General features: G+C 45.4%; 2 protein-coding genes across 6 annotated transcripts; one reads left to right on the top strand and one right to left on the bottom strand.

Annotated features, from left to right (window-relative positions):
* Positions 1-103: 103 nt before the first annotated feature.
* On the bottom strand, positions 104-13011 carry NKIRAS1 (NFKB inhibitor interacting Ras like 1). 5 transcript variants are annotated; one of them, XM_057373199.1, is made up of 6 exons: positions 12612-13008; positions 11936-12029; positions 11178-11302; positions 3321-3562; positions 2479-2544; positions 104-495 (listed from the first exon to the last, which is right to left on the bottom strand). In XM_057373199.1, exons 3-6 carry the CDS (start codon positions 11269-11271, stop codon positions 256-258), a joined length of 642 nt encoding a protein of 213 aa, XP_057229182.1. In that variant the 5' UTR covers positions 11272-11302; positions 11936-12029; positions 12612-13008; the 3' UTR covers positions 104-255. The 5 variants fall into 5 exon arrangements, with proteins under 5 accessions (XP_057229182.1, XP_057229183.1, XP_057229184.1 ...); XM_057373200.1 differs by having other exon boundaries at positions 12899-13008; XM_057373201.1 differs by lacking the exon at positions 11178-11302 and having other exon boundaries at positions 12612-13011.
* A 194-nt stretch (positions 13012-13205) lies between these two features.
* Positions 13206-19121, top strand: RPL15 (ribosomal protein L15). The gene is made up of 4 exons (XM_057373207.1): positions 13206-13282; positions 14696-14880; positions 16171-16307; positions 18391-19121. Exons 2-4 carry the CDS (start codon positions 14709-14711, stop codon positions 18694-18696), a joined length of 615 nt encoding a protein of 204 aa, XP_057229190.1. The 5' UTR covers positions 13206-13282; positions 14696-14708; the 3' UTR covers positions 18697-19121.
* The last annotated feature ends 1811 nt before the right edge of the window (positions 19122-20932 follow it).

Raw genomic sequence — 20932 nt, 5'->3', positions numbered from 1 at the left:
AGAGGTATCCATCTATATTTTCCTTCTCTATAACCCTGATGGCAAAATAATTGCTCTCATGAAGTGCTTTTTGAGACGTCTGCCACTAGAGACTTTTTCAAGCCAAGTCCACGAGAAGGAAGTATACCTCTTAGCTGTAAGCTTGCTGATTTTATTGCTGAATGATATTATTGCTTTCGGTGAAACTGCAAGAAGCAAATGGCACAAAAAAGACTTAGACTGTGACCTGGCAGCAGGAGACAATGCTAAGCTAGTCTAGTTATCACAGTTATTCCCTTTGCTCTTCCTCCCAGGCAAGGGAAATGTTGATTTGTTCTGGGACTGGGACAGTTTGCTAGCTAAGAAGGTGAAGGGTTCAAGCAGTGTTTTCCGATCTGTCACAGTCACTTCCCACAGTCTCACTTTCTCAGCCCTTGCCCATTGCTGTGCTGCTTCTGTTTCCACTTGCCTTTGGTCCAGGAGGTCCGTTTTGTTTCCCAAGACAATAACTGAAACCTACAAACCAAACAAGAGGGTGAGCTTTACACCAAAACCATCCACCAGTCACAATCCTTTTAAAAAGCAAGCAAGTAGCAACACAGTTCAGACTTTTCTGTAATTTTGCACTGGTACAAGGTAGGTTGCATGTAGTTTGGAAGATTAGGGTCTGGGATTTGAAGTAGCCTCATCTACTTATGGGTTGGAAGCTTGTTTTAATCATAGGATATGCAGGATTTTTCCTTCTCTCCACCCTGCTCCCTCCCCACCCCCAATGATTGCTTGAAGGGAAACAATATCCAAGAGATCCAAAGTTAAACAGAGCCCTATTCTCCACTTACTTGGCAATTGAGCTGCCCTAGACAAATGATAAGAGCATGACATCCGAGTAGGTCACAGCAGCGRGTGCTTGAGAGGTGAAAAAATGCTCAGCAGCAGAGAAAGCCTGGACCCCRCAGTGGTGGATTTTGCCCTGTTTGTTTCTATCCCAAGCCCCATCCTGCATTATAAATAAAGCCAACTGTGCCWACAGCCTGGACAGGCTGGGCTGTGGGGCCCCTCTTCCATCCCAGCCCCACCTGCTGCCCAGCAACAGGCACCAAGAGCCACCAGAAGGACCGAAGGGGACAGTCTGCTGAAAGGGGCAGATGAGCAGCAGCAGCGTCCTCTGGGGAGCAGTTTCAAGAGCAGCTGGTTAGCCAAGGAGAGCAGCACAGCGGTATCAGCTTGGATCTGTAGTTGTAGGGATCTGTCAAGTGACTCGTGTGTCACCCAGACAGTCCGGGGTGCTGAGCTCAGGAAGTATATGCAGGCTTCCTGGTACTTCAGCTCTAGGAAGTGCCAAAGGCAGTGCTGCCCACGTGCAGCTACTGCTCCTCCTTATTTTAACTGTTTTCTAAAAATGTTTTACCAGCATCAGCTCTTAGGGGAAACCATGCCTACATTTTTAGTKCAAGGTCCTCAGTCAAACTGTTTTCATCTCTGTATTAGTGATTTGACAAAGATCAAGTGATAAAGTCCTGGCTGAGGATTTATGGATTTTGCTGTGGCCACACCTGCTTGCTCTTTCCTTCTGCCTTCTGCTTTTTTCCAGCTAGAGAGGTTTGTTCTGTTCCTGTGAGGTCTGAGGCTTCCTTTATTTTCTACAGCAGTCCAGGGTGTTTGGAAAAATGCTGTCTAGTAGGTTTTCCCGTTTCCCCCCCGTCTGCGAGGGCTTTGAAAGAAGCTATAATCTTCATGTGTATTTACTGCATGCTCCAGCTGAATTTTAGCTATGCCAAAGCCCTGTCAGTATAACAGAACAAAACCCCTATTTATTGTAAAATTTGGCCAGGCTTTAAGGTGCGTGCTGGAGAGCCCCCAGAGCCAGCAGAGGCAAGGAACCAGCCATCAGTGCTTTCTGTCATCTGCCACACAACAGGAGACTGTGCCACTCAACAAGCTGAAGTTCTGCCAGCTCAGAAGCACCATGTGTGGAGACACATCCTCAATTCAGTTAAGGATTCATTCTAGAAGAGCCCAGACTTCAAGTCATAGAATCATTAACCATTAATCTGCTGATTAACAGTTGTCTTAATGTGGGACTCCTGATCTCACCTTGTACAACTCAAAGCCTATTTTTTATGGAAATCACAGGGATGAAAACTATTTTATCCATCTTGTTGTGGGCACCACCCTTTTAACTATGTTATCCTTAGTCAAAATCACAAATTTAAGCCAAAAGGACAAGCAAACTGGTCGTTTTCTCTCTCACTGCATGATTTTAGAAGATTTCTGACAGGTAACATGGAAGAGCGGGATGCAGATCCTGGGGCTGTAACTCCCTCTCCACATTACAACACTCYGTATAGTAACAAATCAGGGCCCTCACAAAACTCAGCACTGTGAAAAATTTCCTGCTTGTCCACCTTTCCTTGCCCTGCAGGGGAGTTATGCTTGACTCCTGCATCCCTGATATACGTGACAGTCTGCAGCTCACACCAGCCCTACCACCTAACATACCTCTCCCGTGACTGCACATTCGTCTGCCGTCAAACTTGAGCCTGCCTTCCTCCACCACCCTGTGTGCTGTCAGTACAAAACAAGTTACATTTTTGAAAAGTCTCTCCCTGCCATTATCCAATTAATTCTTCATGCATTTTTTTTTCTTTTAAACAGCATAAAACAGGCATTTGGAAAGCTGTAGGCTAAAGACATTTAACGGGGAAAGCTACTCGAGAATATAAAGATACTGTAGGAAAAGCCGTAATGCTAATGCCACATGCAAGTTATATTTGTTCAGCTAAGCTGGAACACTGTCAGCTGAAAACACTAGCTGCTTTCTAAGGGAAAATAGAGCAGTCATTTCACACAATTGAATTGATTCAATATGGTTGTTAAAATACATTAAAGCTGCTTTGCCAATTGACTAATGTCTGGGAGACCCATTGTCAATTACACTAGTTTGTAAGCCATCAAGTACATGAATACAAAACAAACAAAGATAATGCCCTTCGTTATATCATTCTATGCACTTGACTTCCCCTGTACAGTATCTAAAAAAACATACGAGCTGCACTGCTGTAGACCATATGTTTTATTAGTYGTAAATGTCCTGGCCGGTGTGTTCAGCTGACTGAATTTTAGCAGTAGTAAAGGTGAAAAAAAAAAGCATTCTTTTGCATGACCTGCGTGGCATGTGAAYTAGGCTTGCCTGGCATGAGAAGGCCACTTTTTTGCTGGGTTGCCCAAGGCTGTGGGTACATTCATTTTCCTTCGCACACGAGGTTTACAGAAACAAAAGCTGGGCTTTGCGACCTTAACTTCCTATCACTGACACAGCATTTGGCCAACCATGCATTTACCTCCTTTTTGTCTCTGAAGACATCAATCTCCTTTTTGAGCAGCTCGACTCTTTGGAACGCTTCGAGGCTGGTCACTGCATACACCAGGACGAAGCCATCCGCCACAGAGAAATAGTGTTTGGGCAATTCCACGCCCTCCTGCAGGCCCCTGGTGTCATAAAGCCKCAACTGTTCCTTCACGCCTCGGTCTGTCTCCACCGATGCCAAATACACATCTTCCATTGTGGCACCCTCTTCTAATCCTATTTGAAAACAAGCAGGAAAATTGCACTGCTGTAAGTACAGCCCYACTATACAGATTCTTTGCAGTGCAGCAGAATTTTGGCCCACAATAGCTTTCAGTGCGTGCTTTCCAGAGTGACTTGACCAGGCTTTGACCTTGCCTGGCATCCCATGGAGGGCTGTACTTGTAGATGACTGCCTTAGCTATTTCCAATAGTGACACTGTAAATTCATTAATATGTAAGCATGTGATTATGCCTGTAAAATTAATCTATACAACATGCACATTCAGAATAGGATAAGATATATGGTCTCCTCCCAAGTTTTCCAAACTCCAACCACCCAGTTGTACCAGTTGTGTGCCAAACATGCTGCAAAACATGTTTTTTGCATGGACAAGCCTGCCCAAACATACCCTTTTGGAATAACAGCCAGGGAACACCAGAYAGTCAAGTACTAACATCTGAAGCCTACTTCTTTGCTTCTTAATGAGCTGGATCATACTGCAGAAGCAGGAGCCAAAGGAGTAATTCTGGAAATGAATGTGTATGGGTGGTACAACTAACCAATAACTGAAATCAAGCCACAAAGGGAGGGGGATGTTTGCAGGCAAACAAAGTTGCGTAGTATATTTCAAATACCCGGTCAGATTTTTTGATCCCCTAGGATTTTAAGTGACTCAGATTTGCTAATAGGAGCAAGTTCATTTTCTGCAAGGCAAGAGCATGCACAAGGTAACAAGTTTTCGTATGTATCACCTGTTCCACAGTGATTATCTGCATACTGGCCCTCCTTCCCTCCTCCTTTCCCTGCGGTAAATGTGAGGTAATTCAACACAGCTTACTTTGAACTAATTAAAATTATTTTTTCTAAGMCAAACCTGAAAACACATAAATCACCTTAGCTTTGTGTTCCTCCTGGATGCAGATGCATAGGGTTACAGGTCCCAACAACCTATTTATAGCAAAGCTGGGCCACTTTCAGAGTTGGTTTTAAGTATTYATATAAACGCTCTGCAACCCACATTTTTGCCTCCACTGCACCCCTATATACAATTGTTTGCTGTTGCAGGACTACAATAATGAGTCCTGCTYTATTCTCTTTGTCTGCCAAAAAGAGACCATTTTAGTGCATTGTTTAAGACAACACAAGGGATTATCTGGCCTGTGAAAATAAGGATTTTGCTATATTCAATGACACKATTCAAAACACTTCACATTGACAAACAAGCTAAAGTATTCCACCCACGCTGATGGTTTGCCGTGATGTGTGCAGCATTCCTGTGCAGGAAAGTGGCACAAGCTGTTCTTTTTGCCCCTCTCTGTGCAGTCTTCACAGATCAAACTCTTATTAGGTTTCCAATGATTTAATTTATCTCGCCTCCAAATATAGCCACGCTAATGTGTGGGASCAAAACTAAGGACAGAAGGACAAAGCAAAGGTTAATAAAAAGAGGAAGCACAAATGCATTCTGTGTGATTGYAGAGTGTGCTAAAGGGGCATTTTTAAAGACTGAGGTAGTAAAACAGCCCTTTCTGGTTACAGCACTGTTGTTTAGACACAGCACTATATTCTTGCTCTGCCTCGTTGCATTGTACAGACAGGTCAAGGAAATATCTAGCATCAGTAAATAAGGCTTTGGCAATATGGGGGGAACCATAAGTATCTACATTAAAAAAAAAAAAAAACAACAAAACAAAACAATGAATAATATTGCACAGTTTTTCGTCCTCTAAATGCTTCACTGTAATTCAACAACCTCTAATGTACCYACTTTATCCTGTGACAATCTCTTCCTAATGGCATTAAAAGAAGCAGTGAAAAGTATGTCTTTTAACTTCCTATTTAAAAATGAAGAGGAAAATCTAAGACCTGGGACTTAACTCAGCAGAAGAGAGCAATAAATTTTGATATGAAATGGGGTGGGGGGGCATGCACTTGGGAGGGAGTTGAAATTTATGCACCAGTGTCAGATTCCAGAGGTGAAATTTCACCTTCGTGCACTGGGGGAGGGGGTATAATAAGTAGTTTCCTTAATAAACACAGATAATTTTTAGAAATACYTATGTTACCTTATTCCAGGCCCTGCTCCTAAAGCCCAGACCACGTTGTGAGCCACAACTTGCTGACAATCACATTTACACTTCTTGTTAGTACCGTCCTGTTAAAACACTTCCTAGGTCTCCATTCAAACTGGGCCAGACAAGTTGTTGTAAGCRTAGCAACACTAGTCAGTGTCCCAGAAAGGTGCTGGCACCATCCCATCCTCCCTGCCACAAAGATCCTGTTCTCCTTTCCTTCACTGGCATCCCCAGGCATTTCACCTCTGCTATCTGGGTGGGCAAAGGCAGCTTGTGCTGGGAAGTCACTGTCCTGCAGACTGCTGCCAGCTTGAGTAGAGCAGAGCACTACAGTGAACTTCCAGGTTCAGAAGTTACAGGGGTGAAGGGTAACTAAAAAGACTGTACACAATGTCATGCTGTCATGCTTCCTTTGAAAATTAAAGATATAAAGAATTTGAAGAGGGAAGGGGGGAATAGACAGAAGTGATGCCACTCTCTAGCACCTACTTAGCTGGTGCAAATCTTAGCAGAGGCAGAAAGGTCTTTGTTACTGACTGCTGCCACAGAGGAACTGCAATGGGAAGCCTCAGTCATAAATTGGGTAGTGACCCAACCCCTTGTGGCTTCCTAATGAGGTAAAGGAAAAGCTCAATACACTAAATGAATACTGCACACTCAGGCTAGGCACAGTAGATAGATTGCAAATACCTAAGTAAATCAAAATTTCAAGATGGATGGAATCTTGAACATTATTGCAATACAAATTTTGTGTCTTCTTGAGTACTTTCAAAGATCTCCTTTCTAATCTCTTTTTCCCTTTTTCCAGAGGAATTCAGCAAAAGAGGTCCTAAAGGCTGCTATTCCTTATGTTTGTAAACTGCAGGATAGCAAGCTTGGYTTATTTAGATCTCAAATGACAATGTATCAGAGGATCCCTGATTTGGGAAAGAGCTGGACAGACCTCAAGAGGAGATGGTCTGTTTGGATTTAGCTGCTAGGGCTGTAGTGGTCCCACCAACAAATAACCAGGTTGTGACCTCAGTTACATACATTCAGTTCTATTTTCATCTATTTCTAAAATGCAAAGTTGACTGCACCTCTATCACAAGGTAGTTTTAATTTAAGAAGCAAAGATGTAAAAAAGTGTCTCTGCCCATGGCAAGGGCTTTGGAAGGAGATGATTTTAAGGTCCCTTCCAACCCAAACCATTCTATGATTCTATGAATGCATAATTAGGTTAATTAGCCTCCACATCCTCCCTATAAGCCAAAACCCTCCAGCTGGACCAAGTGAGTCAAATTCTCTCGTTATGGCTCCTACCACAGCAATATATGGTGTTTTCATTCCTTGCTAGTAAGAAGATCTGACGTAGCTGCTTATGAATAACTGACCATACCAGATATTTACACAGCCAGGAAGCAGAGGTAAGTCTCCTACAAGSGAGAATTTTCATCTCCTCCTGTTGTGCTGATAAGCTTTGCCAAAGGCTGAGAGACCAGAAATACTTTAAAGGCAGATGGAAGACTCCTCTCTGTACCATCACTGAACAGGAACACCGTTTAAGGAAAAATACCCATCCTCTGTATAGACATGTCYTGTGCCAAAGCTAAGCCAGCAAGTCTCCTGTTAGCCTGGTCAAGAGAGGTCAGGCCAAGCAGTGCCAGGTACCACAGGTACCCAGGGGGACAATCTGCTGACAGTCAAAGACCCTTTTCATGACAGAGGAGATAAGACGGGCCCCTCTTTCTTCAGGACAGCAAGAGAAGGTGGAGGATTTGGACAAACACAACACTTAAGTCACAAAAAGAGAGATCATCCCAGGCACCAGACAATCACAGAATCATAGAATAATTAAGGCTGGAAAAGACTAGTAAGATCAACTGTTAAATCAGCACTAGCAAGCCCACCACTAAACCACGTCCCCAGGTGCCACAGCTACATGTYTTTTGAACACTTCCAGGAATGGTGATTCCACCAGTTCCCTGGGCAGCCTGCTTCAATGCCTGAACACCATTTTAGTGAAAACATTTTTTCCTAATATCCAATATAAACCTCCTCTGGCACAACTTGAAGTCATTTCCTCTTGTCCTGTTGTTASCTGGGAGAAGAAACTGACCCCCACCTGCCTACACACTCCCRTCAGGTWCCTGCAGAGAGCAATAAGGTCTCCCTTGGGAGCCTCCTTTTCTCCAGGCTGAACACCCCCAGCTCCCTCAGCTGCTCCTCCTCAGACTTGTGCTCCAGAGCCTTCCCCTCACCAGCTTAATCTTCCTTCTCTGGACACAGTTCAGCCCCTCAATGCCTTCCCTGTGGAGCAGAGCCCAGAACTGGACATTTCCCAGGACTGGAAATGCAGCCTCACCAGTGCTGAGTACAGGAGGATGATCTCTGCCCYGGCCCTGCTGGTCACACCATTTCTGRCACAGGCCAGGATGCCATTTGCCTTCTTGGCCACTTGGGCACACTGCTGTACACGTGTGTGTACCACATGCACACGTGCAACTCCTAACAACTATTTGTCCTGAGATATGGTGATACAGTCCCTACATGACTCAAAGCTAAATCTGCACCCATTTCAAACATCTTCTTTCAGTTGTTTTTTTTTTCCCAATTCCTTGTATTAGTTTAGTGAGAGTGTCTGCCATGCAATAGCTACATTATTTTATGTGGCTCTAAAAGCGTCTCTCATCTTTTTGTCCTCTCCCTTTCCATCCCTGAAGGGGCTGAAGGCAAACTCTCTTGCAGTTTAAAGCCTAGCACAAAATCCAATACCAGATATTGTCGCTCACATGCTATGGGGACACAGATACTCCTTTTTAGGGGTATTCCTTCTTGCTGAGTACTTTTTCCTCTTTGACCTCAAGCAACCTTAATGCCTTTGTGGGAGTGCTAGCTGCTGTCTGTGTAAGTAACAGTGGCACTTATGGACTTCATCCCTGACAGGCCGGGGAGACCTGAAGGTGCCACGTTTTTCTAGGAAAAGGAACACAGTGCAACTGGGTTTACAGCACCATCACCAAGGCCACAGCCAGGAGCATGGGCTCAAAGCCAAGAGCTTTACATAGCAGCATGAAACCTCCAAGAACTCTAATCACTTCCCTGACACCAGCTGTGCCATCACTCCTTTTTACAGGAAAGTCAACAGGAGGCACGTGAGCACTGAGAGACTCATGGCTGATTTACAGCCAGGGAGAGACCCTGGTGACAGTGGCTGCAACATCTCAGAGAATGGCAGCAGACCTCATGCTCTGAGCCCCCAGCCACATTCTAGCATGCCTCTTGTCCCTGAGAGGAGGATATGCCTGCCATCGGAACGGAAAGACTCCCAGCGTTGGCTCGGCCATCCTCCCACAGCTCCTGGGCCCTTGGAGCGGCTGCAGAGCTGCTGCTGACGTCAGTCAGGAAGCACAGGTTTTGAAACAGCTTGTGTCCATGTTGCCATGCCCAGTGAGCTGCCTTACTGGCTGGCTCTGAGCAGACAGGCTTTCAGCAAACACACGAGTCCTTTCTCGCCTCCGGCCAAAAAGGCCAGCMGCCAAGAGGTACATGTCAGCTTTCTGGAGCTCACAGGCTTTAGGAAAYCAGGATCAAGATCCTGTGATCACGTGTCAGGTGTGGAAGGGCCACCCCTGCAATGGCAGCACCACTGTGCAGTTTAAAGCAGCTCCACCAAGGAGCAGTCAACAACTCGCCATTCCTGAAACTCTGTCCTCGCATAGTGAGACTCACRGTGGMATCCTACCTCTGCAATTCAGGAATYAATACAGAGTGAAACAGTAGCTGAAGGTGTTTTAGAAACCATTTCCATCAGCCCATACTCCAGGCACCCTCTGCCACCACTGCCTATGTGCTGAGGAAGAGGCAAGGGGGACGGTGACCACTCAGCAGAACTGCTGAAAGCACCAGCTGATGAGACCATCCCCCCAAATGTGCCTGATGGCCTGTGTAGGGGATATCAAAAATGTTGGGCCATGGCCACTCATCTCGAGTCTGCAGCAGCTCTGTAATGACCCTCTCCATATCTTGATCTTGACTCTGCTAATTGCCCTCATTCTCCGAATGTCTTAGGAATACGATTGAACCAAAATCACAGAAAACAGGAGACCACCTTCTTCCTTCTCCCCTTGTACTCCCCATCCACTATCAGCTGCTCCTTCCCTTACCAGTAACTCYAAAAAAAAAGAGCAGAGCTGCAGGCAAGGAAAACCGACCATTTTAAGAGCTGGGAGGCAGGTCTGCATTGCTCAATGGCCAAGGTGGAGCAGAGCATTTGGGAGTGACAGAGGGACACCCACGGCTAAACCCCAGGCACGAGGCCTCCCGGTGGTTCTGTCAGCCAGTGTCCATGACGTTGTATAATCATGTACATGGCTGGCTCCATAAATAGCTCCTCTGATCAGCAACACCCGAATATCCTTCCTGCCTGGGTTGCTAATAGGAGGCAGGAATTAATGCAAGGCAATACGATTTAAGTAACGTGGCCTTGCTTATGCTGTGAACAGTCACCCAACCCGGCACAGAGCAGAGGCAGGTCGGTAGMAAAGGCAAAAACCTTCATCCTGCAGGTTTTGCAGCCTTCACGTTGAAAGCTCCACAGGGCTACGTGCCTAGCGCTCGGTAGGATGCTGGAAACAGATGTTGCTGCAACATTAGAGGAAATCCTCCTTTTAAACACGGGTATTAGCACACAGTTCTGTATCACGCTTTGCCAGCAGATTCCTCCCATCCACACATTTTAAAGGTGCAGTGCTGCAAAGCATCGTTCTAGAAATCCTTGTGTTTATCCAATAATTTATCCCAGCGCCTAATTTACCATCTCAAGAAAAAAAATGCAAAGTGACTAAACATCTTCTGTCAAAGCCCTGGTGCCACCCCTTTTTTCTAGGTGAGGCAGGAATAATTTGTCAGCCTGATGATCAGTGCCCTTCGTTTCAAAGCCAAATGTGGAAACGGAGGGAAATGTGCTGGCTTTGCCTTTGTTCCTTTTCTTTTGTGCACAGCAAATATCAGACATCCCCTGTGCCTCTGTCAAGTCTATTTTCCCCAGGAGGATTCTTTARAGAGCAGAGACGCTTGGTCTTCGAAGTTCAGCACAGAATGTGGAACCTAAAGCTGAGCTGGTTTTGTTTCCAGAGCTTTGATTAAATGTTAGCTAAAACCAAGCAAAATAAAGCTTTGAGAAGATGAAACAGAAGTCTAAACAGTGTCTACACTCATCATGTGACAGCTATTTATTTTTCAGGCATCCACGGCATCTTTCAGGGAACAAGATATTTCTTTTGTAAACAGGCAGCAGGCGCATCACCTACTTTTCATGTTTGTTTCTTTTTAAACACTCCTGTGTTTCATTACTGGGAACATCACGGAACGGGTTCTTCTCCAAAGCTCCTTTAAAAATCAGTAAGCAAGGGACTATGAATTTTAAGATCTGCACAGAGATACCACAAAACCACATTAATTTCCTCTTCACCTCGACGCAGTTCACAGTCCTGTTATTGGTGTTTTGGGGCCCGCACAGAGCAAGATGTTGGAAAACGAAACAACCTCCCCCCGAAAGTAAAAAACRTCTCACCAACAGTATGCTTTCCATAGAGAAGCTGCTCCAAAATCGCAGTCTTTCCCACTGAGGCCATTCCACAAACCACCACCTTGTAGCCCTTTCCCATGGCTCCCGAGGGCAGGTTGTGCAGCGGAGCCCTGTGCAGACACGGGAGGCTGTCAGCCTGGCACGGCGCAGGGACGGGCACGGCGGGAAGGCAAAGCGCGAAGCGGCGGGGGCACAGCTCCCTCCCAGCGCTCACCAGCGACTGATATTTTTAGGACTAGTTTCCTCCCACACCATTTTTTCAGGTTTTAGRCTGCTGCCAGTGCTGCTGATGTTTGCCTGCAGCCTCGACACTTGTCCTCTCAGGTTCAGGGAGACTGGGAGAGCTGGAGCATGCAAACCCCCGGGGCAGGGACTGTGTTTGCTGGTGTGTGTGTGGGGTGTTATGGGGCTTCCTGGGTTTGCAGTGGGTCTGATGGTGTCTCACGGTACCAGGATGGCTTCTGGAAATGCAAGAAACCACAGGAAGTTTCACCCACAGAAAGTTTCGAGCTTTTGCAGACAAGGAACTACAAAACAGGAGCGTTAAAGGCAGAAGCGCAGGAAAGCAAAGCAGAAGCAGGTTTTTCTTGGTCGACTTTAAATCAGTTTGGATGGGTGGGGGCTGGTTCTAGGAAGAGGTATCCAGCAGCTAGGGGCACTTCCCTTTGCCAGTGAGCCACAGCAGGACAGCAGGCCCTGACTGCTGTTTGGAGCCATTTCCCACAGAGAGAGCTGAAGAGTACCTTTTCTGGACCAGGAGGGGCTGGCGTCGTCCTGCTTCAAATCCGGTTTAACCAGGTAATGCTCCACAAGCCAGGCTGCTCTGAAAAGCATACACTGAAAAACAGAAAGGTTATCCTGCAGCCACGGGTAGGGAGGCAGAAAGGACCTGCAGGCTGGGAAAGCCTAACTCTRAGATCATAGAATGGCTTGGGCTGGAAGGCAGCTTAAAGACCCTCTCCTTCCAGTCCCACGCCATGGGTAGGGATGACACCAACTAGACCGGCTCACTCAATGCCCCATCCAAGCCATGACATGCCATATGTAGGAGGAATGGGAGCAGGGACAGGAGCAGATCAGTGGGTAAAGCCAGGGCCTGCAGAACTGGGGACTCCATGACATCCTCTCCCTTCCCCACACCAAAAAGGTTTTAGAATTGGTTTTAGGGCTTTTATTTTGCCCTTAAGGTTAATTATTTAGAATATAATAGAATCATTACATTGGAAGAGATCATTAAGATCATCCAGTCCAAACATCAACCCAAAACTACCACTGCAAACCCATAACCACTAAACCACGTCACCCAGGGTTAGATCCAGATGCCTCTTAAACCCCTTCAGGTTTGATGACTCCACAACCTCTCTGGGCAACCTATTTCAATGCCTGAGCACCCAGACAGTGAAAAATTTTCTTTATTACCTAATCTGAGTCTCTGCTGYCTCAGCTGAGGGCCATTTCCTCTGGTCCTTTACTGCAAGCACAATAGAAGAGACCGACCCCCACCTCAATACAGCCTCCTTTCAGGGAACTGAAGAGAGGGATGAGGTTCCCCCTGAGCCTCCTCTTCTAGAAACTAAACAAACCCAGCTCCCTCAGCCGTTCCTCATAATCTTACCATTTTAAAAATTATTATTATTATTTCAGAGATTTCTTTTTTTAGGATTCTTTTCAGGGTTTTAAGGAAAACTCCCACCCCAGTCCCTAACCTGGGGCTCTTATGGGGGTGTGGGGAGGGGGTGTCTCAGGGGATGCCGCATCTCGCCGAGCCCGTGCCCCAGTGCAGCCCCCGGGCGGGCCGTGCCCCAAAGCGCGCCCCCGGCCCCAGAGCGCGCCCCCGCGCCGCCCCCCGCCGCAGCGCGCACCTGGACASAGCGAACGGCCCCATTGACCCGCGCAGGGCCCGCCCCCGGACCCCATTGGCGGCACCGGGGGGCCGGGCCCGGCCGGGCGGGGCGGGGCGGGYACAGGGCCCGGCGCCTCTCGCCGGACTACATTGCCCATGAGGCACCGCTGCCGCGGCCGGAAGTGCGATTGGCCGCGAGGGTTTGTGGGAATCAGGGGCCTTCCTTTCCCTTCCTGGGCGCCATCAGGTGAGGGCCGGTCCGCGCGCGGCCTTTCCCTCAATCCGCACCCATCCCGGGATCCGGGCGCCCATCGGCCCGCCGTGCCGCCGCGTCCGCTCGGCTCCGGGTGGGATGGGGCTGCTCCTGCGGCGCGGGGCCTCTGGGAGGCCGCTGGAGGAGGGCCTGCGGGCTGCGCCTCGGTGGGGCGGGGAGGGGAGCGGGACATCCATGGTGGCCCTGGCGCSACAGAGCGGGTGCACATCGGTGACAGACTGCGCGCACTGGTTTACTTCGGGTTTGCCGTTTGTTCGCGGGGCTTTTTGTGCCGTATTGCAGTGAAAAAGTGGGGTGGCTGGGAATGGGAATGGATGAGCTATGGCTAGGCAGGTTCGAACAAGAGGGGTATTCAGAATGACACACGAGCTGTTTTTTGACGTGTTTTTAATTGTAAATAAAGCGACCTGCGTGTATCTGTTGGTGAGTTGGGTGGAGGCTTGATGGGATGCAGGTACACGTGCTGATTGCTGCAGATGTATAAGGCCTCAGAGATTTTTAGGAAAACGAAATTAAACGATGAAAAAATAAAGTAATACTTGATTTTTTAAAATGCCTTCGACTTTTAAGGTATTCAACTCAGAAGAGAGGCTGTGTAATAATAATTGTGTTTTTAAGGGCAAAATTTGACCTGTAGGAACTTTGTGTTGAGTCCTTGCTCTGCTGAAGTCAATACAAATTGAGCTCAGTGATGCTCAGCAGAAATAATTTTAAAAAGTAACTTGAATTAAAAATGCAGGGCATCTATGGAGCAAAACACAAATGTCAGCAGCAGTAGGACACTGAGCTGTGACACTTCTTTTTAGTATGGCATGATGAGTATGTCCCATTTTACTTAAAGCCCAGTTTCAGGGGACGTGGAGGAAGGCCTAGTCTCTCCTAAGATGTGGAAAGCACAATGTAAATAGCTCTAAGAAAGCAAAAGTCCCTCTGCAGTATTTTCTTAATCAACTTCTACTCACTAATAAAACCATTAAACTTTCACTTACTTTAGTAAGGTTTTACTTTTAAGTGTTAACAATAGAGGCCTTAGTACTTGCAGTTCCATAGTTCGTTATAGATTGGGGCCTACTACTTGTTTTAAGTGTTCATTGTTGGGTTTGGTAGTATCAGATCTAACACGTGAAAATTCCTCAGTTGAGGAGTTTGATACTTAAGAACATATGAAAAGGAAGAAAATTGCTGGAAGTGGTAACTACAGCATGTTGTGCTGGAGGCTGCCAGGTGTGATCCATGTTCCCAAATGTGTCAGTGGTACAAGGAAGCTTGAGAGCTCCCTGTCTTTCAGTGCCATTCCCTGTGTGATTTTGTGCAGTGCCACTGTTGCAAGGTGCTCAAACTGGGACTTGCTTTTGGTGCACTGTTTTCACTGACCTCTCCATCCAGCAGGTAGACAGACATGGGTGCCTACAAGTACATCCAGGAGCTATGGAGGAAGAAGCAGTCGGACGTGATGCGGTTCCTGCTGCGCGTGCGCTGCTGGCAGTACCGCCAGCTGTCGGCCTTGCACCGGGCTCCGCGCCCCACGCGACCGGACAAAGCCCGCAGGCTGGGATACAAGGCCAAGCAAGGTAATGGCACAGAGAGGTGAGGTCCTTGTGCCTCATGATGGAGTGACATTGGCTTCCTGCAGTGACAGCAGAATAACAAAGCCTGAAACTGAAGTATGCCCCAATAAAGTGAAGTGTCCTGCATGAAATGAACAGAATTTCATAAATGTCTTCATTTGGCAGCAGTGCCCACAGCCTACCTCACTTAATTTTGCATCCGTGCCTTCCGGCAGGTGAAGATCAAGTTAGCTTTGACCTCAATTTTTGTTCTTGTACAACATCAGTGCCACAGCGTTGTGCAGTGTTTTGGTATCCTGGGGCTCGGGGGGRTGTCCTTTCTCTGCCCAAGTTTTGTCATGTGCTTCATGTGTCATGTTTTTTTCAGGGTGAATGAATTGTGACCTAGTACCTGAAAGGAGCTACAATAGAGCTGGATAGAGTCTTGCACAAGAGTGACAGGACAAGGGGGAATGGCTTCAAACTAAAAGAGTAGGGTTAGATAGTAGGAGGAAACYCTTCACTGTGAGGGTGGTGATGTACTGGAACAGGTTGCCCAGRGAAATTGTGACCCCATCTCTGGGAGCATCCAAGGCCAGGTTGGATGGAGCTCGGAGCAGACTGGTCTGAWGGAMGGTGTACCTGTCCATGGCAGGGGAGTTGGCACTGATCTTAAGGGTTGCTTCCAACCTAAGCCATACTATRTATTACAGCTGTATGCACTTRGGCAAGATGATGAAGTTTGTACTGTCATTGGAAGACAGTTACTGGTCARGAAAAGAAATGGGGAAAGTGGCCATCCATGTTTAACTTGAGGAAATCCTGTTAAAAAAACCTGTATGTTTWTTTGCTAAGAAGATAAAAAGATAAGACTTGGCACTTCTGTGATCATTCATCTGGTTTCCTCATTTCACAGTGATCAGATTTCAGCAGGTTTGTGGATAGCTTCAGTGCTTTGTGAGTGCTCTCATCTGAATTGTAGGGTTCAGGTAGYGATTTTGGTGGGGTTATTTTATGATTCTGTTACAATGTAGCTGTAGCTGACCTTAGTCTGTTTGGGACTGGAAAGGTGTCATAAGCTTTTGTTTGGAACCAAAAAATAGTTGTGACAGGATATGACTTTCYTTACTGAATTGTAATGAAAATGACAAAAAATGTTGTACTTTTCACTTCGAGTTGTAAATTTTGGTAAAAATTAGTACAATGACTTCATGTTGCAGTATTTTATGTAAATTTTTGGGGATTGGCAATACAGTACAGGGGTGAAAATTGCTACTAGAATTGTTCTATGTCCTAASGTGCCGTTTGTTTTAGGTTACGTTATTTACCGTGTCCGTGTTCGCCGTGGTGGTCGCAAACGCCCAGTCCCCAAAGGTGCAACCTATGGTAAACCTGTGCATCATGGTGTTAACCAGCTCAAGTTTGCCCGGAGTCTTCAGTCTGTAGCAGAGGTGAGTATTCTGGTATATTGCTCACAAATTTTGGTTGAAAGGCTTTAGTCTGTAAAAGCTCAAAATACTCAGAGACAAAAGAAATAAAACCAAACCAGCTGCTTTGTTAGTACATTGGGTAAAAGGCTTTAAATAATGGTGCCAGAAAAGCACCAGAATGTCTTTAAAAGCCCTATTGAGACAATAAAAAAACTATTCAGACTTTAAAAATGGAGTTTGTGGGAACCACTTGAGTGATTTAGTGAAGTTCATAGTGTATCCTTCCAAAGTACACCACAATATTTGTTACGAATAACATGTAACTACTCCAAGCCACAGTAAAAYACAGAGCTAGGCATGAGAATTAAGTTGCATGTGCTGAGGTGTATAGCTTGTCAGTAAATCCCACTCCTGTGTTCCCTGCCACGTGGATAGCCAGCTATAGGTGATGGTCCTTTCACAAAGTACACGTGAGTTCCTGTCTTAAAGCCTGTAGCACCTGTTTGTGTAGTAGTAGTGCTGCACAGTGTACTGAGCTGTATTGCAGGAGCTGAAGGCAGCGTGCCAGAGACCTTCTGCTTCTTTATAGAAACCTTTGGTACGTCACAAGCGCGCAGTTTGGTAGTTGACTTAGTTTTAGGTGAGATATTGTTACTGAAATACTCAAAATGTAGACATAGATTTGATGAAATCTTGTAAGCTTTGTTGCTGTCACAGTAGTAATCTGGAAGAGATATAGTTCTTGTCTTTAYGAAAAACCCCTTTTTCAGTGGGTTAGAGTTAGGACCAGGCTGCATTCTCAAACAAAAGTCATTGTGGAAGAAGGGAGAGTGTCATTGCCTTTCCACCTTGAAGCAGAAGACTTTTCTGTTCTCAGGACTTAGAAAATATTTCTGAGTGACTTCAGCAAGTTGRATAGAATGGGATTTTCTTTTTCAGGGAAAAAATATAAATGGGACATGCTTATTTGAAAGTAACATAGGTGATAAGTTTGAATTAAAAATGCAATTCTGTTTTCAGAGCTCATGTCATTCTCTTCATATGTGTTATTCCCAGATACCTGATGGCTAATCACATGCTCATTTATGGCAGCTGTGGAAGAGGTTATTGGCCCTCAGTTTTAGCTTGAAATTTTCTGAATCTGATACAGTCTTTCCTGAAGACTTACATTTTTCAGATTGCAGAAATGCAAAGCCTCGATTGGAGCTCCCCTCCTTGAATAGATGCTGGTTGAGGGTGATTGGTGTTCTAATGTTTCATACAGGTGTTGCTCTCATACTGAAATAAAATAAGGRCTTGGAAAAATGTTATTTCATGTGCAGAAAATAGTCAAGTGCTGTTTAGGGAAGCCTGTAGCAATAGGTTTGGATCGCATTGGGGAAGGAGATGAACAGGGTCCATTGGTTAGTGTTTCCCCATGATGATGATGATAAAAGTCCTACAATTAAACACTCAGTGTTTTAGGCAAGGAGAATTCTTTACAGCAGAGGCAGATGGAGTTGCATAATGGTTATTTTGTGCTTTGTTTTGTTTTCTAAACTAAGATTGCGTCTTTCCAACCACAAGTGAGGATTGGAATAGCAAGTACTAATACACCAGCAGTGGTACAAAGATTTGTTGCATCAGCTATTCCTTTACTCCTAGTGGTACAGGCTTACTCTCTGCAGAAATGTCTTTCTCTCCTGTAGCTTTGGATGTGCAAATTAATCAGTCTTTCATAACTTCCCACAAAAAAATTGTTCTATGACCCCAAGTGCAGCTCATGCTCTTCATCTTCATGTTTAAGTTATTTTTAATGTTGTGTATTTACTGACTGGGTGCTTCTGTGTACAGAGAGTTCTTTTGTCAACCAAGCACCTTCTTGTTCATGTTCTTTAAAACCTSTTTCATGCAGGAATCCACAGCCTTTTTTCTTTTGTAACACAGCKTTCTTTCTTTTAGTACTTTTCTTGCACCTTTGCAGCTGGAAGGGGGTGAATTTTTATAGGAAAAGAGGCTCTCTTGGGGAAAATTGAAATTCTGTGTTTGAGATAGTCATCTTTCTGCATGAACAGTGCCCTGCATCCATGGTTTTACAGCCTTTTGCATTTATTTTTTCCTCTAGGAACGTGCTGGCCGTCACTGTGGGGCTCTGAGAGTCTTAAATTCGTATTGGGTGGGTGAAGATTCCACTTACAAGTTTTTTGAAGTAATCCTGATTGATCCCTTCCATAAGACCATCAGGCGGAACCCCGATACCCAATGGATCACCAAGCCCGTCCACAAGCACAGAGAGATGCGCGGGCTGACGTCAGCCGGGCGCAAGAGTCGTGGGCTTGGCAAGGGTCACAAATTCCACCACACCATTGGTGGCTCTCGTCGTGCTGCCTGGAGAAGGCGCAACACCCTGCAGCTGCACCGCTACCGCTAATTCCTGTAAACGTGGTGATCTAATAAAGCTCATGCAGGTTGTTAAATTTAACAATGCTTCTGCTGCTTCTTGGGTTATGTGGACAAGTKTAGAGTTCTCCAGGAGTCCAGATGTTTCCATATTTTGACAGGCTTTTGAAAATGTAATTTGATACTTGTGGAGACTGTAGTCCCCAAGTACAGAGTTCTGTGATGGGCTTCACTTTTGATAATGTGGAAGGATGTGTGCAGTGTGTATTGAAAGCCAAAGGACTGGTCCATGTTCTTTTCTCTCTTGGTCTAAGTATTCTTTGTCACTGTAGGTTGGGGTCTCTATGTCCTGTGCTTAGACTGAAGGCCAGCTTTGATCTTGTGCAGTGAAGTGTAAACTGAAAGTGCTCGTTTTTTTATAGGTGATTAAATGCTAATGGCAATTTTATTTTTYAAGTCCTGGTTTTTTGTACTTCATTGTGTAACCAGCTCTTGGGCCTCTCAGCTACAAACATTGTCTGAATCAACTAAGCACAGAACAGAAAGGTGAATCTTCCTCTGTTGGTTGAAGTTATCRGTATTAAAAATGCAGATACAGCACAAAGAATGCTAAGGTTTTAGGCTGAATAGTAAARTAGTGACTGTAGAGTAGGTATTATTTCATTTGTCAAGATTGATGGGATTGAGTTTCTTAAGTCTTCCTTTTGATACTAGAACAGAGAAATGTCTGTGTTAGAGAGTTGCATTCTGATTTACTCTGTATGGCTAGGTGGTAGAAATAACCACATTTGGATAACAGTTATAGATGAATGTATTTTAGACTACTTTTTGTGAAATTACAGTGTGACCTTTCAGCATGAAGTCACCTTGTGCATAAAGGCTGAGAGATTAAATGCAGTTGCTGGTAAATTAAGTGGATGGCTGTCATAGTTTCCACAGATTCTGTACTATATCCATTGGGTAGTTATAGGAAAAGAGGTTGCTAGGAGGCCCAAGAAGTAGCAGTGTCTTCCTGGAACTTCTGTTTGGGATGTGGAATGATTTTTATTTTCCCTTAGAACTTTAAAACATGTGAGGATTCTCCCTCCAACTGAGAAATTTACTTAATACTGCTCCCAGTTTAAGTTCTTACAGGGGGAATCTGAGGAAGAGATGTTTTGGTAGTGTGTTCTCAAAGCCAGGAAGAACAGCTCAAGGTAGCAATTCTTTCATGATGTGTTTTGTTTGGTTCAAATAAGAAAAACGTAAAATAATCTGTTAAGAAATGTTAAAGCTGTCTGCTCTAAAGAAGGGAGATTTTTTAACCCTCTCCTTTGACTTATCACTAGTGTTCTTGAAAGCAGCTCCTGTGACGGTGTAGGACAGGAAGTGGAAGCTCCTCAGAGCAAATTTGATGAGTGAGGTCTCCCATGAGCGTGGGAGGGCTATTGCAGAGAGGGGGCTGATCTGTCTGCTTTGTAGATTTAAGGGCATAAGGTAGTGCCAGTACAGCCAGTGTGTCCATTCRTTTGGAATTTATTTTGTCTATTTGAGCAACATAGTTAGAGAAAGGTGTCCCTGCCCATGGCAGGGGATTTGGARTAGATGGTCTTTAAAGTCCCTTCAACCCAAACCTATAATTTTCTTTTAAGGCAACAACTTTAAGACTGATGATACTGTACTAGGGGTTGTTAAGCTGTTTGGGACCCTTGCCGTTGATGGGGGAAGGTGACAGCAGGTGATGGGGCAGTTGGCACTAACTCTGTGTCCTTTGCCAGCATTCAAACTTTGCAGCACGCAGCAGGGATCTTCARTGAGACCTGCCTGAGGTTTGCCTTTGCGGTCCTATAACTCTTTGAATTTTAAAATAAGGGGAAGATACTGCCTGCTCCAAAGTTTATTGAAAACTGCTGATGACAGTGTACCTAAAAGGGCATGGTATCAGACCAGGGAAGGAATTTGAAACATGGTAATGCCTTTAAAGGATGCTCTGTGTACGTACAGCTCATTCCAAGTCTTCAGGAAGTCAGAYTGCCTTAAGTGTCTTTCCACACTGGAAGTGTCTTATGCTATTAAACAGGGGTTTGAGTTTGAAGAGACATGGCAGTGCAGAATTCATGTGAAGCAGAGAGATGAATTATCTTTTATTAAAACCTTTATTTAAAAAAGACAAAACGCAGAGGAAAAACTTTCTTGTTTGGGATTGTTGGCTTTGGAAGTCAGGGTTAGAGAGAGGTTATGTGATCTMTGATCTCTGCCTTTCTTACTTGATTTCTGAACCTGTTGTA

The sequence above is a fragment of the Malurus melanocephalus genome, unplaced genomic scaffold, assembly GCF_030028575.1.
Source record: "Malurus melanocephalus ecotype Western Australia unplaced genomic scaffold, MMel_1.1 scaffold_189, whole genome shotgun sequence".
Classification (NCBI taxonomy): Eukaryota; Metazoa; Chordata; class Aves; order Passeriformes; family Maluridae; genus Malurus; species Malurus melanocephalus.
The sequence above is the reverse complement of the archived record's forward strand: the minus strand, read 5'-3'. Positions and strand labels throughout refer to the sequence as shown.